We start from the raw sequence: 16,189 nt of genomic DNA on the forward strand, positions 1-16,189 counted from the left end.
CTGCAGCACCTCAGAATTATCAGGATCATTACAGTACACAACCCTAGAGTACCCCCTATCCCCAATTTTGGCATGAACATCTTCGAAAGAAGACAGAATACATGAAAACGAGTACAATTTACTGAAATGTATCGTTCTCCTTCACCCTCTCGGCATTTTCGAACACCTCAAACTCTCGAATCCAATCCCTAAACCAAACTCCCCACAATTTCCCACCCACATTGCTCCTTAACTTCCCACAAAATTCACCAACACCAAACAAAAATGTCACACCTACTTCTTCAAATCACAGAAAATTACAACCATCCACGTATTCAATATGAACTACAACACAAAAATCAGTACCGAATCTACAACAACATAGCCACAATATGAACTCAAAAACTCACAACCTCAAATTCAAGCGAGGCTAATCAAATCGGAGAGAGATTGAGAGCATAGTATAAGAGCTAAAGCAAAGCCTGAGGTGTGGAATATACGGAAACCCTAGCTGTGAGAAGTACCTTACTTCGATTCCGGGGTTTGCAGAGATCTTTTTCTTGCCTCCTGAGCTGCTAAAAATGTTAGGAGAAAGAGAATGAGAGAGAGAAGATAGAGAGTGTGAGATAGGGACCTCTTATGAATAGGAGAACGAAATCCACAATGAAGAAGAATAAGCTGTAGGTACAGATCGAGTCTTGAGCACCGAATCTCGGTCGCAGGCTCGCAGCTCTCGTCGTCGCCTTCCAGTTCGTCTCTAGGTCGCTTTCCAGTCGGAGATGGAGGTACAGTGGTCACCGGCAACTCGGCTCCAGCAGGAGAAAGATCGGTGCAAAACGACATCGACTTCGGAGACGGCGAGGGGGTTGATGGAGAGGCGGAGACTGCTGGAGGGGATTAGCGTGGGGAGGAGAGAGAGAGAACTGATCTGGTTTTGAAATTGAAACACAAGTCGGATATATTAATATTAAGGGTAAAATGGGAAACGAAAATATCACAAACTGACCTTTTTTAACATCACTTCATTATTCATAAGAACTAAATTAATATTACTAACAATTCACAATGGACTTTTTATCAAGTGGGAAACTAGGTGACTTTTTTATCATTTCACTTTCTAAAGTGACCTTTTCCATCATTACCCTATAAAAATATATAATATATTCCTATAGAAGTAATTTTTTTATTATTCTAATTGATAGATTATAATAAGTTTTTGTATATAAATGTCCATATATACTCTTATTTATATTTTTATATGCCATAAAAATAATTTAAAATTAAAAATGGTAAAACCGCCTAGGCGCCTGAGTGCTAGTCCCCTAACCACCGCCCGACTAGCGCCTAGCGATTTTTAGAACCTTGTTAATACTACTTTGGGATGATTTGAAAGCTTTTCAATATATTTTCTGTTAAGTTAAAGAATTTGTTTTCAGTTACTAGTGTTGAGCATATCACACAGGTCAATATTTAAAATACAGACCCATATTACATAACTGTGCATTTAGCCCTCAGAAACCAGGTTCTATTAGGGCCCAATAGACATCTATTGGCCCCCAATAAAACTTGTATAGAGAGCCAGAAATAAAACAGTAGGACATCAAACTACATTGCAAATATGCAAGTGTAAAAATTCCACACTTGTTGAACTTCAAGCCTCCAAAACTCAAGTTCTATTGGGGGCCAATAGATGTCTATTGCCCCCAATAGACTTTTGTAGGGTCAGTTAGCTTTCACAACCCATTGGAAAAACTTGCAACTCAAAACCAGACATGCTAAAATGAAAATAAACATAAAAACAACTGCTGAAATAAGAAAAAGTTAAAATGAAATAAAAATGGATAGAGCAACCGGAAAAAATCTCAATACAAGTTCTTGAAAAACTTAATCAATTTATCAGTCAACAACAAAATTGAAGGACCAATCAATGTCAATAATCTTTGACAGCAAAAAATGTTAAACTGACCCTAGATAAAATCATCTATTGCCCCCCAGTAGCCTATTACTGCCCCCCAATACAACCAGTCAGAATGCTAAAACAATTGACAAATTTACATTCAAATAGGTTCAGTGCAGGTCTTCTTGTTATGTTGTCCCATTTTGCCACATCAGCTACAACGAATGAGCTTCTTTTCACACTCTCCTCTAGACTTGAACCTCTTGAGCCTAGGCCTCCCAGCAGGCCTCTTTGCATTTGGAGGAAGTATGAAGCCACTGCTAGCAGATTCTGAAGAAGCCATATCAACATTGGAAATTGGATAAATTGGAAAATCATAGCACTTCTGGCAATAATCAACATGAAAATGCTTATCTATAAAAGCATAAACATCCAATGAGGCAGCTTGAATTGCAACAAGACCATGGCAGCAAGGAAAGCAGTTAATCTCCCATTTTTTACACGAGCAAGAAAGAGTTCCAAGGTCCACAACATAAGAATACTTTGATCTCACTTCATAAACATTTGTATGGGAGTAATGCACATTGAAACGGCAAGCTTTCTTCATACCTTCTTTCAAACGACCCTCCATAACAGGAGTAAGTCGTGAGGTCCAGAGTTGAGCCTCGTCTCTCCTCTCACCCATCATCTGCATCACCTTAATCCGAGTCTGATCAAGCATAGTGTACACTGGCATCTCACGCTCAACAGCAAACCAAGCATTAAAAGATTCAGCTACACTATTAGCCATAATTCCATAACGGCATCCAGGGAAAAATGTGCGACACCAATTTTGAAGAGGCAAATCAGCAAGAAATGAATCTATAATATCAGCACCACCAACTTCTCTCAACTCTCTTAAATGAAAACGATATTCCTTTTCAGTGCACGAATATGCCAACTCAAAAAACTTCTTTTTAACATTATCTTTCAAAACAGAAGACCCTTTACTATTGTATTTAGTCATAAGGTTATGCACCAAGTGCTTGTAATAGAAAAGATGAGGATTACTAGGAAATATCTTGTTGAAACCACTCAACAGTCCAACACCACGATCACTAATAAACGTAATTAATCTACCTTGAGGTTCAAGCAAGCTCTTCAAGTGTTGGAAGAAAAAGGACCAATTAGCATCAGTCTCAGAATCACAGACACACATTACAAGAGGAAAGAAACCTGCAAACAGAAAAAAAGAGTAAGTCTATTGGGGGCCAATACATGTCTATTGGGAGACAATACATGATAGCAGCGAGCCGCTGCACTGCCAACGTGAGCATACCGCTCCACATTTTCAACAAATCTTTATTTATATGTGTATCTCATAATTATCTATACATTCATACCTTCGTTGGTTCATCCGCTTCCGGCCATCTCTAGGCAAAGGACTAATGACGTCTAGCTCATCTCATCGGACTGGTGACCTTTGTTTCAACAAACATATCAAGCAAGCTCGTGTCCATTCTCGAGCCATCCAAACAGGTGAGATTCTCAATCCTTAATTCGATTTGGCAGTGGATCTCTTATTGGAATCGATTTGATTTGTGGTTTTTGTGTTTTGATATTTTTGCGGAGTTTAGTTATGCAATGACAAAGATTGTGGGGACGCTGGGGTCGAAATCCCACTCTATAGAGGTTATCTCTACTTGCCTCAATGTATAGATTAGGGATATTTTGCTCACCACATGAGCTCCTAAGTTTACAATGTTTGCTGGAAGAAAAACCTGCCTCCCTTCTTATATAGGGTGAAGGGATAACTACCATGCTAAGATTGTCCATGTTGTCAATTTTAATTTAGTACTCGCAAGTGCACGATTCAATTGTAGGATAGATGTGGAAGCACGAGGTCATTCCCTCAAGGACTGATTGAAACAATTTTGCAATGACAAGTGTGCTTTACTTAAGTGAAACAAACTGATTTTTATGATGATTGAGTTGTAAACAGAAAATTAAAGGAAAGAAAAACTAAAATTAAAGACAAGAATGAGCAATGAGATTTCTTTAAGTTTAAGAACAGATTATGAAGATGCTAAAGCATTGAATCCACCACCTAATACTTCTACCCTATTCTCTAGTTGATAACCATTGAATTCTTAGATATCATGCTAAAGATTTCCGTACATAAGCCTTATTGATCCCAGACATATGCCAAAGTTCTTCTAACCTATGAATTCCAACTTATTGATCCTGTATAGAACTCACGTAGCCAAACTATATTTACTCCACTTAATGATCAGGTTCAAGCAAACATGTTCAACTCCATTAAGCACAAAAGAACTAGGAAATCATGCAAACAAGAATATCGACTATGATCAAGCACTTGTATTCTTAATTCACAACTCTTAAATCACAAGATTAAATTATCTTTTGGCACCCTAGAAAACATCTACTCATTGATCAAACATCATATTTTCCAACCAAATAACTCATAAACAAAACCTAGGTCTTATTGATCCCGAGCAAAGATTTTGAATAGAAGTTCTATTAAAACGGTGATTAAGAGTTTAACATAGAAATCCAGAAATTCAATAGCAAACCAACTAGATAAATAGAATAGTCATACTAAGGGCTTCATCTCAGCCCTAGCTTAGGAATTTAGCAATCCATAACTATGAAAAACATGACTAGAATCAAAGAAAACATGAAACAAACAATGGAAGAATTGGGGAACTCGGGTCCAGCGATGGTGGGAGCTTCTCTTCTCCTTGTTCTCTGCGAAAATAGGCTGTCTCTTGTGTATCTGAACGTCCTAGGTTTTCTGCCCTATATCTCTCTTTTCCAAATCCTACTTGACTTGGGCTTCTTAGGTTTTCTAGTCCAACTTGGAATAGCTTTCTTCTCTCCAAAGGAACGCAGGGTTATTAAAGTCAATGCAAGAAATTACTCCAAAAATATCAAACATGTTCAGCCTTGTTCCATTCAAGTGCTAAGAACAACGGACTTGGGCCTCACAAGTCAGATTCCGAAAATCCGCCAGAATCTGCCTTCCCGAACTAGGTTCGCTAAAATCATCATAACTTGCTCCACAAGAATGCGAATCCACTTCCGTAAAATTCCTCAGAAAGCTAACATCCGTATCTTTCCAATGGTATAAAGCTCGCCTGCTAGTTCCTTGTGAGAAGGTACAGTTTATTCTGTGAATTTGACGCAAAGCAGAGACAATTCTGGACACTCAGGATAGCAAGTACCCTTTCAATCTTGCGTTTGATTTTAAGCTCCAAATCTTTCTTTTCTCCAATTTAACCTACAAAACACAAACACAAAGTAAATGACTCAAAAATGATAAGAACTAAGCCTAGAATCTTACATTTAAGGGTATAAAAATGTATGAAGTTATGAGTTATCAAATACCCCCAAACTTAGATTTTGCTAGTCCTCGAGCAAACAAAAGAATAAAAATAAATAAGACTCAAGACACGGACCTAATGTCTTCCAAACATCTCAGAGAACTTATATTGCCCACAAGCATGGTTAGTCAAGATTCAAGCAAGCACAATATCAAATTCGCAACTTCACTTAAAAGCTAATCGATTTTGATGACCATCATGCTCAAAATTTAGTGCAAGGACAATCAAACCAATGCAACAAAAGAAACTCAACTTCCTCATGTTTCAAACAAGTGTCAACTCAATTTCTCACAAGGATGCACTCAATTTCTTTTCACTCATGATTTTCTGACTATGGCATAAGCTTACATTTTCACTCAAGTTATATGTGAGAGGAATGATGTATAAAGGCAACAAATAGCTCACATATGACAACAAGAAAGAAAAGCTTTTTCTGAAAATATTTTTTTTTTATTATGATCTCATGAAAGGAATGCCAAAACTTGGATGAAAGGCCAGTGACACCATATGCTCACCCCTCTGCACAAGTCTCCACAAATCGAATGCACAACTTCAAAGATCAAAGAGGTCTTTATTTAGGGTTGTAATGGGGCTATGGGTGTAGGTTTCAAGAAAGAAAGGATCGGGAAATCACAAAAATTCTAAGGAAATTTAGTAGAGCACGAAGATGATAATGTAGAGAGATAAGAACTTCAATGAATTTCCTCAAGGCAATAAAATTCGAAACACATGAAGCAAGAAACTTTTTCTTAAGGCCGGATGTCATCTTTTTGGGTCTTTGCTTCATTCTAAACACCACAATATAATAAACAACTTATCGAATCCAAGGAAATTCTTCTATTATTTTTTTCTTTCGATTTTTTTCTTCTCGGCTATTCTTTTTGTTTTTTTTTTTCTCGATAGCCATCAATATTTTTTTTTCTTCTTCCTTGGATCGACATTTACAATAACATTCCTCCATATTTGCTTACAACAATACCTTGAACAATAATGAATCTCTGAAAATTTTGCTCCACTAACTCCTTAGAATAGGGTCAAGATATAGCTATACTAGGTTAAAGGGTAAGGAATTTGTGGTTGACGAAAGAAAAGGCTTAATATAGGCTCAAGAGGGTTTATCTAGGGGGTTGCACAACTTGTGTGCATTAAAGGGACACAGGTTTAATTTGGCTATGGTGGTTAATCCTAGTGCCTTTATCCTTTCCCATTCATCATGCAATTCAACCATATGCTTTGAGAGGCTTTGGGGCAAGTTCTAGCATTTGTCCTTATATAATATATGCAAGTCAAATCCGAGTCTCAACCAAGATGAATAAAAGATGAGATCATGCAAAATCCACGTCAAGAAAATAGGATGATCTATTCTAATTCACTCAGAAAAGAAAAGCACATATATAGGCTCAAATTCTCACAGGGGTTAAAATCAAGTTTAGCTCATCCTAACATGCATTAATCAAATTTCAATCATAACACCAATCCAACCATCAATGCAAGACAAGCTGAGCACGATAGTCATAAAAATCTATTAACAATTACTTAAAATCATGAATCAATACATGCTTGCTATCATCTTAAGACCATAATATTATCTGTAAGAAGTTCATGCTCATCATAGTGTTTGGAAGAACCCTAAGACTTAGACTCACAAACAAGACTAAAAACCCAATGAAAACACAAAAAGAATTATTATTATTATTTTTTTATTGATTTATTGAATTTTTTTTTTTTTTTTTTTTGTATAAGGTCAAACAAACACATAACACAGATCTAAAATAAAATAAAAATACGAAATCCCACCCCCAAACTTAAATTGAGCATTGTCCGCAATGTGAAGAACAAATCAGTCGCAGGATTGAAGTGCATACTGCAATCCCAGAATATAAAACAACAGTGCAGCAATAACAGTAAGGGGACAGAACACGACCAAAACAACTAATGGATGAAAAAGAACTACGAAAATAGAAGAAAAGAGTTAGGAAACGTCCCTGGTATGAAGGTAGCAGAGGTGACATGATTAGAAGCCTCATTCTTGCTGAACACGCACTCCTCTTCTTCCAAGAATCATTGGGTTGCCTCCCAATAAGCGCTAAGTTTTATGTCTTTAGCCAGACCAAGTTTAAGCTCATTCATTTGGAGGATCAGTGAAGGAAACATGCTGCTCATTGGTGTCAAAAGATGTCTCCAAGTAAGGTTTAAGACGTTGACCATTCACTTTGAAGATTGAGTTGTTCCTCAAGTTCTTGATTTCAATTGCTCCATGAGGAAACACCTTTGTAACCAGAAAAGGACCCATCCACCGAGATTTCAGTTTTCCTGGAAAGAGTCTCAGCCGAGAGTTATATAGCAACACCTTTTGGTTTGGTTCGAATGTCTTTTGACGAATGACTTTATCATGAAACCTCTTGGTGCGCTCCTTGTAAATTTTTGCATTCTCATAAGACTCATTACGAATTTCCTCCATCTCATTCAGCTGCAATGCTCTCTGTTCACCGGCTGCATTCATGTCAAAATTGTAGTGCTTGATTGCCCAATAAGCTCGGTGCTCCAACTCCACCGGAAGATGACAAGCTTTCCCAAAAACTAAGCGATATGGTGACATGCCAATTGGAGTTTTATAGGCTGTCCTATAAGCCCATAGAGCATCATTCAAACGTTGAGACCAATCTTTCCTATCCGGGCGAACTGTTTTCTCCAAAATATTTTTAATTTCCCGGTTGGAAATCTCAACTTGACCACTAGTTTGGGGGTGGTAAGGTGTAGCAACTTTGTGAGTGATGGAATACTTCTTCATAAGTGATGCGAATGGCTTGTTGCAAAAGTGTAGTCCTCCATCGCTTATAATAGCTCTAGGAGTGCCAAAACGAGCAAAAATATTGTCTTTGAGAAAATTGTGATCATTAGTCTTGCAAGCAATTGCTTCAACCCATTTTGATACATAATCCACTGCCACCAATATGTAGAGATTGCCAAAGGATTGAGGGAAAGGTCCCATGAAGTCTATTCCCCATACATCAAATAATTCAACCACCAAAATATTACTCAAAGGCATCATGTCACGTTTGGAGATATTACCCATTCGTTGGCAGCGATCACATGAAGAACAAAATTCAAAAGCATCCTTGAATAATGTTGGCCAATAAAAGCCACTTTGAAGAACTTTAGCCGCTGTTTTCTTGGCTCCAAAATGCCCACCACAAGCATAACTATGGCAGAAACGAAGAATGCTTTGAAACTCACTTTCCGGTACACATCTTCTAATCAATTGGTCTGGGCAATGTTTGAATAAATATGGTTCATCCCAAATATAATGCTTCACTTTAGAAAGAAATTTCTCCCTCTCTTGCTTGCTCCAATGATCTGGAATTTTTTTGTAACAATAAAGTTCACAATATGAGCAAACCAAGGAGGAGAATCACGTACCATAAACAATTGTTCATCAGGAAAATTTTCATTCAAAGGAAGGCAGTCCACTTCATCATCTTCATGCACCAATCTACTCAAGTGGTCTGCAACCACATTCTCACTTCCTTTTTTATCTTTTATCTCCAAATCAAATTCTTGAAGTAAGAGAACCCAACGGATCAGTCGAGGCTTCGCATCTTTCTTGGCAAGTAAATATTTAAGGGCAGCATGATCAGTGTAGACAATTACTTTGGAACCAATTAAATAAGACCGGAACTTGTCTAGAGCAAATACAACCGCAAGCAACTCTTTTTCGGTGGTAGAATAGTTAAGCTGAGCATCATTTAGAGTCTTTGAAGCATAATAAATAGCATGAGGAAGCCTCTCTATACGCTGCCCCAAAACTGCACCCACCGCATAATCCGACGCATCACACATTAATTCAAATGGCAAGTTCCAATCCAGAGGCTTTATGATAGGAGCTGAAGTGAGGAGGGCCTTGAGCTTGTTAAATGCCTCTAGACATGCTTTATTAAACACAAATTATGCATCTTTTGCTAATAAATTGCTCAATGGTCCTGCAATCTTGCTAAAATCCTTCATGAAACGTCGATAAAATCCGGCGTGGCCAAGGAAAGAACGCACTCCCTTTACTGTTGTTGGTGGAGGAAGATTGGTAATTAAATCCACTTTTGCTTTGTCAACTTCAATGCCTTTGCTTGAAACAATATGTCCCAACACAATACCTTGCTTGACCATAAAATGGCACTTCTCCCAATTTAGCACAAGATTGGTTTCTTGACATCTTTTGAGCACTAGAGCTAAATGAAGCAAACAATCATCAAAAGAAGAACCAAAAACAGAAAAGTCGTCCATAAATACCTCAATAAATCGCTCCACCATGTCGGAGAAAATACTCATCATACACCGTTGGAAGGTGGCAGGTGCATTACACAATCCAAAAGGCATTCTCCGGTATGCGAAAGTACCAAAAGGGCAAGTAAATGTAGTCTTTTCTTGGTCCTCCGGTGCAATAGGAATTTGATTATACCCTGAATAACCGTCAAGGAAACAATAATAACTATGACCTGCCAATCGCTCAAGCATCTGATCAATAAAAGGTAATGGAAAGTGGTCTTTGCGTGTGGCAGTGTTGAGCTTTCGGTAATCAATACATACTCTCCAACCCGTAGTCATCCTTGTAGGCACTAACTCGTCTTTTTCATTCTTCACAACGGTTATTCCTGACTTTTTAGGAACCACTTGAACTGGACTAACCCATTGACTATCTGAAATTGGATATATAACTCCAACATCGAGGAGCTTCAAAATTTCAGCACGCACAACCTCTTTCATTGGTGGATTCAAACTCCTTTGTGCATCACGTGTTGGCTTCATATTGTCTTCAAGATGGATTCAGTGCATACACATTGTAGGACTTATACCTTTAATATCTGCAATTGTCCATCCAATCGCTGTTTTGTGAGCTTGAAGAACTTGCAACAACTTCTTTTCATCTTCTTCACAAAGGTCCGAAGCAATAATCACTGGAAGTGTCTCACTTTCACCCAAAAATACATATTTCAAGTGTTGTGGTAGTGGCTTGAGCTCTAACTTCGGTGCTTGCTGAATGGAAGGCACAACTTTATTTGTGGACAAAGGTAAAGACTCAAATTGGTTCCACTTTCTTGATTCAAAAACCGGTGCAGCATTAAGAAGCTTCTCTAACTCATCAACCTCTTTCTTGGCATCAAAATCCATTCCAGATTGTGTCAAACATACTTCAAGGGGATCTTGAGATGAATTCAAAATAAAAGATTCATGAGTAATAGGAGAAATAGAATCAACCATAAAACATTTACCATCTTCAGAGGGACGTCGGCCAGCTTCAAAAATCTTGTACTCCACGGACATGTCACCAACTGTCATAGATAGAAGTCCATCTTTTACTTTAATTATGGTATCAGCAGTAGCCATGAATGCACGACCCAAAATGATTGGTACATCCTCACTTGAATAAGCATCTGGTTCAGTTTCAAGAATGACAAAATCTGCAGGCAATATGAACTTATCAACCTTCACTAACACATCTTCAACAATTCCCTTTGGCCTCTTGACTGATCGGTCTGCAAATTGCAAGGTGATTGATGTTGGTTGTAGGTCACCAAGCTTTAATTTCAAAAACAGAGAGTACGGCATCAGATTCACACTTGCACCCAAGTCCATCAAAGCACGCTCAAAATAATGATCACCAATTGTGCAAGGGATTGTGAAGCTGCCCGGATCCTTCAACTTTGGAGGGAGTCTTCTTTGAATTACGGCACTGACCTCTTCTGACAACAACACTTTCTCATGATCTTCAAATTTTCGCTTATTAGTGCATAACTCCTTCAAAAACTTCGCATAAGCTGGGATTTGTTTAATAGCATCAAGCAAAGGAATATTAATTTGTACCTTGCGAAATAGTTCCATAATCTCAGTCAAGTGCCTATCTTTCTTTGGCTTCTGAAGCAACTGTGGATATGGAGGTTTAGGAACAAAGTGAGACTCTGGAGTAGACCTTAAAGTCGTTTCTGGGGTGCTAGAAGTCGCTGGGTTCGAATCAGTTCATTTTCGGGATTGCTGTTGCAGCTTCAATCCTTCTGCAGATTCCTTCTCTGCTGATTCATTAATTTCTGGGTTCCCCCGTTTGACTTCTTCTTTATCTCTTGGACTACGAACTTTAATATCAACTTCTTTTCCACTCCTCAACGTGATCACAGCTTTCATAGGCTCATGTTTCTCAAATTGACCCCTTGGATTAGCAAGAGTTTGGCTAGGTAAACGCCCTTGTTCTCTCTCATTCAAAGCAGTGGCAATCTGACCAACTTGAACTTCTAGCTTAGAAATAGCTTGAGATTGAACTTGCTGCTCTTTCTTAGTCTCTTGAATAGCTTGAAGCATCTGAGCATTAGCCTTTTGAAATTCCATCTGATTTTGTGCAAGTTGCTGCATGGTTTCTTCAAGAGATGGTTTCTTTTGTTCAACCGGCCCTTGATAATTTTGCATGGGAGGATTCCTTGGCATTTGCACCTGATTATTATTACTATAAGAGAAATTTGGATGTTGCCTCCAACCTGGATTATATGTATTTGAAAAAGGATCATTCACAGGCCTTCTATAATTATTCACCATGTTGACTTGCTCATCTTGGAAGAAATTTTCGGGACAAGCCTCTGTGGTATGTGCAATACTTGAACACGAAGCACATATCTCCCTTGCAGCCTTATTTAACAGAGGAGTAAGGCTCTTCATTTGTCTCGCCAAGGTTGCCACTTGCTCTTCCAACTTAGTACTTGCACTAACCTCATATAGTCCTCCTCTTTTGGGCACTGATGTATAAGGATCATATTGCTGTGAATTTTCACATATAGTCTCAAAAGCTTGAATTGCCTCATCTGCCGTCTTTCCCATCAAGCTTCCACCAACTGTAGCATCCACCATACTTCTACTTTGGGAGTTCAAACCTCTGTAGAAAAATTGAGCCTTTTGGGGTTTAGAAAATCCATGGTGAGGACACTTCAAAAATAAATCCTTATAACGCTCCCAACTCTCATAAAAAGGTTCTCCTTCGGGTTGAGAGAAGCCAAAGATTTCTGCTTGGAGAGCATTAGTTTTCTTAGCTGGGAAGAATTTCAACAAGAACTTTTCAACCAAATCATCCCAAGTATTGATGGAACCAGGGGGAAGAGAGCTTAGCCACTTTCTTGCCTTGTCTTTCAATGAAAAAGGGAAAAGCCTTAAACGGATCTGCTCATCTGATATCTCATACCGAAAAGTCCCACATATGTCCTTGAATTCCTCCACATGGAGATAAGGGTCTTCATTCGTCTTTCCATAAAAGTTAGGCAAGCTTTGGATTGTTGCTGGTCTAATCTCAAAACGCACTCCTGCAGGAATAGGAGCTACAACAATACAAGATGATGTTGTGAGTGCAGTAGGAGCCGTGAACTCCTTCAATGCTTTTGTTTCATCTTCTGCCATTGGAACCACAACTTGAGCTTGAGTTCTTGCTTGCTTTAAGAGTCTTCTACGAGTTCGTTCAATCTCCGGATCGTAGACAATGAGAGCTAAATTCTGGGATCGACGACCTTGCATAAACCAATTCAAACCTACAAGAAAAACAAACAAAAAAAAATAAGTAAAAGAAAAAACTAAAAAAACTAAAAAAAACTATACAAAAATTAAGTATGGCACAACTGACAAATCAAATTGAATTAAGTCAGTCCCCGGCAACGGCGCCAAAAACTTGTTGTCAATTTTAATTTAGTACTCGCAAGTGCACGATTCAATTGTAGGATAGATGTGCAAGCACGAGGTCATTCCCTCAAGGACTGATTGAAACAATTTTGCAATGACAAGTGTGCTTTACTTAAGTGAAACAAACTGATTTTTATGATGATTGAGTTGTAAACAGAAAATTAAAGGAAAGAAAAACTAAAATTAAAGACAAGAATGAGCAATGAGATTTCTTTAAGTTTAAAAACAGATTATGAAGATGCTAAAGCATTGAATCCACCACCTAATACTTCTACCCTATTCTCTAGTTGATAACCATTGAATTCTTAGATATCATGCTAAAGATTTCCGTACATAAGCCTTATTGATCCCAGACATATGCCAAAGTTCTTCTAACCTATGAATTCCAACTTATTGATCCTGTATAGAACTCACGTAGCCAAACTATATTTACTCCACTTAATGATCAGGTTCAAGCAAACATGTTCAACTCCATTAAGCACAAAAGAACTAGGAAATCATGCAAACAAGAATATCGACTATGATCAAGCACTTGTATTCTTAATTCACAACTCTTAAATCACAAGATTAAATTATCTTTTGGCACCCTAGAAAACATCTACTCATTGATCAAACATCATATTTTCCAACCAAATAACTCATAAACAAAACCTAGGTCTTATTGATCCCGAGCAAAGATTTTGAATAGAAGTTCTATTAAAACGGTGATTAAGAGTTTAACATAGAAATCCAGAAATTCAATAGCAAACCAACTAGATAAATAGAATAGTCATACTAAGGGCTTCATCTCAGCCCTAGCTTAGGAATTTAGCAATCCATAACTATGAAAAACATGACTAGAATCAAAGAAAACATGAAACAAACAATGGAAGAATTGGGGAACTCGGGTCCAGCGATGGTGAGAGCTTCTCTTCTCCTTGTTCTCTGCGAAAATAGGCTGTCTCTTGTGTATCTGAACGTCCTAGGTTTTCTGCCCTATATCTCTCTTTTCCAAATCCTACTTGACTTGGGCTTCTTAGGTTTTCTAGTCCAACTTGGAATAGCTTTCTTCTCTCCAAAGGAACGCAGGGTTATTAAAGTCAATGCAAGAAATTACTCCAAAAATATCAAACATGTTCAGCCTTGTTCCATTCAAGTGCTAAGAACAACGGACTTGGGCCTCACAAGTCAGATTCCGAAAATCCGCCAGAATCTGCCTTCCCGAACTAGGTTCGCTAAAATCATCATAACTTGCTCCACAAGAATGCGAATCCACTTCCGTAAAATTCCTCAGAAAGCTAACATCCGTATCTTTCCAATGGTATAAAGCTCGCCTGCTAGTTCCTTGTGAGAAGGTACAGTTTAATCTGTGAAGTTGACGCAAAGCAGAGACAATTCTGGACACTCAGGATAGCAAGTACCCTTTCAATCTTGCGTTTGATTTTAAGCTCCAAATCTTTCTTTTCTCCAATTTAACCTACAAAACACAAACACAAAGTAAATGACTCAAAAATGATAAGAACTAAGCCTAGAATCTTACATTTAAGGGTATAAAAATGTATGAAGTTATGAGTTATCAGTCCAGCTTGATTGAGAATTCACTACGTACTCATGAATAGTGTTTTTCCTGACCGGATGCATTATTCAGTAGGATCTTGACTTATCTCGAAACCTTTCAGCAAAGTATGAAGCTGAACTAGATTTTATGAACAGGATGAAGCTGTTGAACATGAATAGTATTTTGCTTGATTGGAGGCACTATTCAGTTACACACACACACACACACACACAAGCCTTCTATACTAAGGAGGTCCTTCGATCGCATATTCACATCTTAATCATTCAGTTTTCAGCCAAATTGATAATCATTAAGGCATCCAAATCTGTAATTTACACGAACGGTTCAGGTTGGACCCTAAATAGATTCGGTTCATTCGTGTAAATTGCAGTTTTGGATGCTTTAAAGATCATCAATTTGATTGAAAATTTGCAGAGATGATCTACTCATATATACCTAAAAACTGAATGGTTAAGATGTGAATATGTGATCGAAAAGTAGTCAAAATATGAAAATATGTTCCTTAAGCTAAGTTAAGAACCTCCGTAGTATATATATATAGTCTTTCTCTGCTAAGGAGGTCCTTAGATATTAATATGTAAGGATTTCCTTGATATACCAACTTTTTTATCGCATATTTACATCTCGACCGTTTAGTTTTTAGGTATATATAAGTAGATCATCTTTGCAAATTGTCAGCCAAATTGATAATCGTTAAGGCATTCAAAACTGCGATTTACAATTATGAACACGAACGGTTCAGGTTGGATAGATTTGGTTCGTTCATTGATTTAATCTAGTTCGATACCTTAATGATCATCAATTTGGCTGAAAATTTGCACAAATGATCTATACATTAGAATTTAAAAACTAAACAGTCAAGATGTGGATATGCGATCAAAAAGTAGGTCTATCAAGAAAATATATCTAAGGACTGTGTTGTGTGTGTGTGTGTGTGTGTGTGTTGATGACATGTGCACAACTTCTGGCCCTGTAAGAATGATATCATCAACTAGCAAGTAGGTCAAAGTTAGTTAGGTTTTCATGAAATTCCAATCCAATCGATTAATACCAAAGGACGATAGCCTTCCCGACTTTGTTCTTCCCTATCACGATTATATTGTAGCCGTTAATTAGGATCTGCGTTACAATCAGAGTCTTGCAGCATCTTGGAAACTCAGAGCATCTCTTTGTCAAAAAGGCATCAGGGCAAAAATGAAAGGTGTTTTCAAAAGAAGAGCATTGAAGTAGGTACACTATCTTTCCATGCCCTAATCCTACTCGGTCTAGGACTCTAAAATATTAGTTTCCTTTTCCAAACCAACAAAAAAGGATTACTTACTTTTTACGCGACACTCCCAAAGGTTAAAAACCAAATCCGCTTCGTTGAAGAACAGGAAAGAGGAAACTTAATTAGGGTTTTGACCTACTAGTTACTCAATATAAGGACGTGCTGGGGTTTCACATGAAAAGAAACACAAACTCTCGCAATCAAGAAATTAGAAACATGTTTTGCTTTGGGACTGAAGGAGATCTCCAAACTCCTCCAAGAAAAATAGAGTCGACACTGGAGCACCACAGGAAGTTCATTGACACTGTGATCTCTCTGGGTGGTTTAAAGAAACCCGGAGTTAAGGCTATTGCAAGGGCGGAGCTGTTGATCATGGTGAAGTGCTTTTCACCCGGTGTCAT

At 37.9% G+C, this 16,189-nt stretch overlaps 1 protein-coding gene, 1 non-coding gene and 1 pseudogene across 2 annotated transcripts; 1 reads left to right on the plus strand and 2 right to left on the minus strand.

Moving 5' to 3' along the window:
* Nucleotides 1–2,087: 2,087 nt before the first annotated feature.
* LOC112199270 lies at nt 2,088–3,204 on the minus strand. The gene is made up of 2 exons (XM_024340309.1): nt 3,195–3,204; nt 2,088–3,091 (listed from the first exon to the last, which is right to left on the minus strand). Exons 1-2 carry the CDS (start codon nt 3,202–3,204, stop codon nt 2,088–2,090), a joined length of 1,014 nt encoding a protein of 337 aa, XP_024196077.1.
* Nucleotides 3,205–7,381: 4,177 nt separating this feature from the next.
* On the minus strand, nt 7,382–16,189 carry LOC112199271 (annotated as a pseudogene).
* On the plus strand, nt 12,203–12,309 carry LOC112201188. Its single transcript, XR_002936648.1, has one exon. It is a non-coding gene; the product is annotated as a small nucleolar RNA R71 (small nucleolar RNA).

This window comes from Rosa chinensis, chromosome 4 (assembly GCF_002994745.2).
Source record: "Rosa chinensis cultivar Old Blush chromosome 4, RchiOBHm-V2, whole genome shotgun sequence".
Classification (NCBI taxonomy): domain Eukaryota; kingdom Viridiplantae; phylum Streptophyta; class Magnoliopsida; order Rosales; family Rosaceae; genus Rosa; species Rosa chinensis.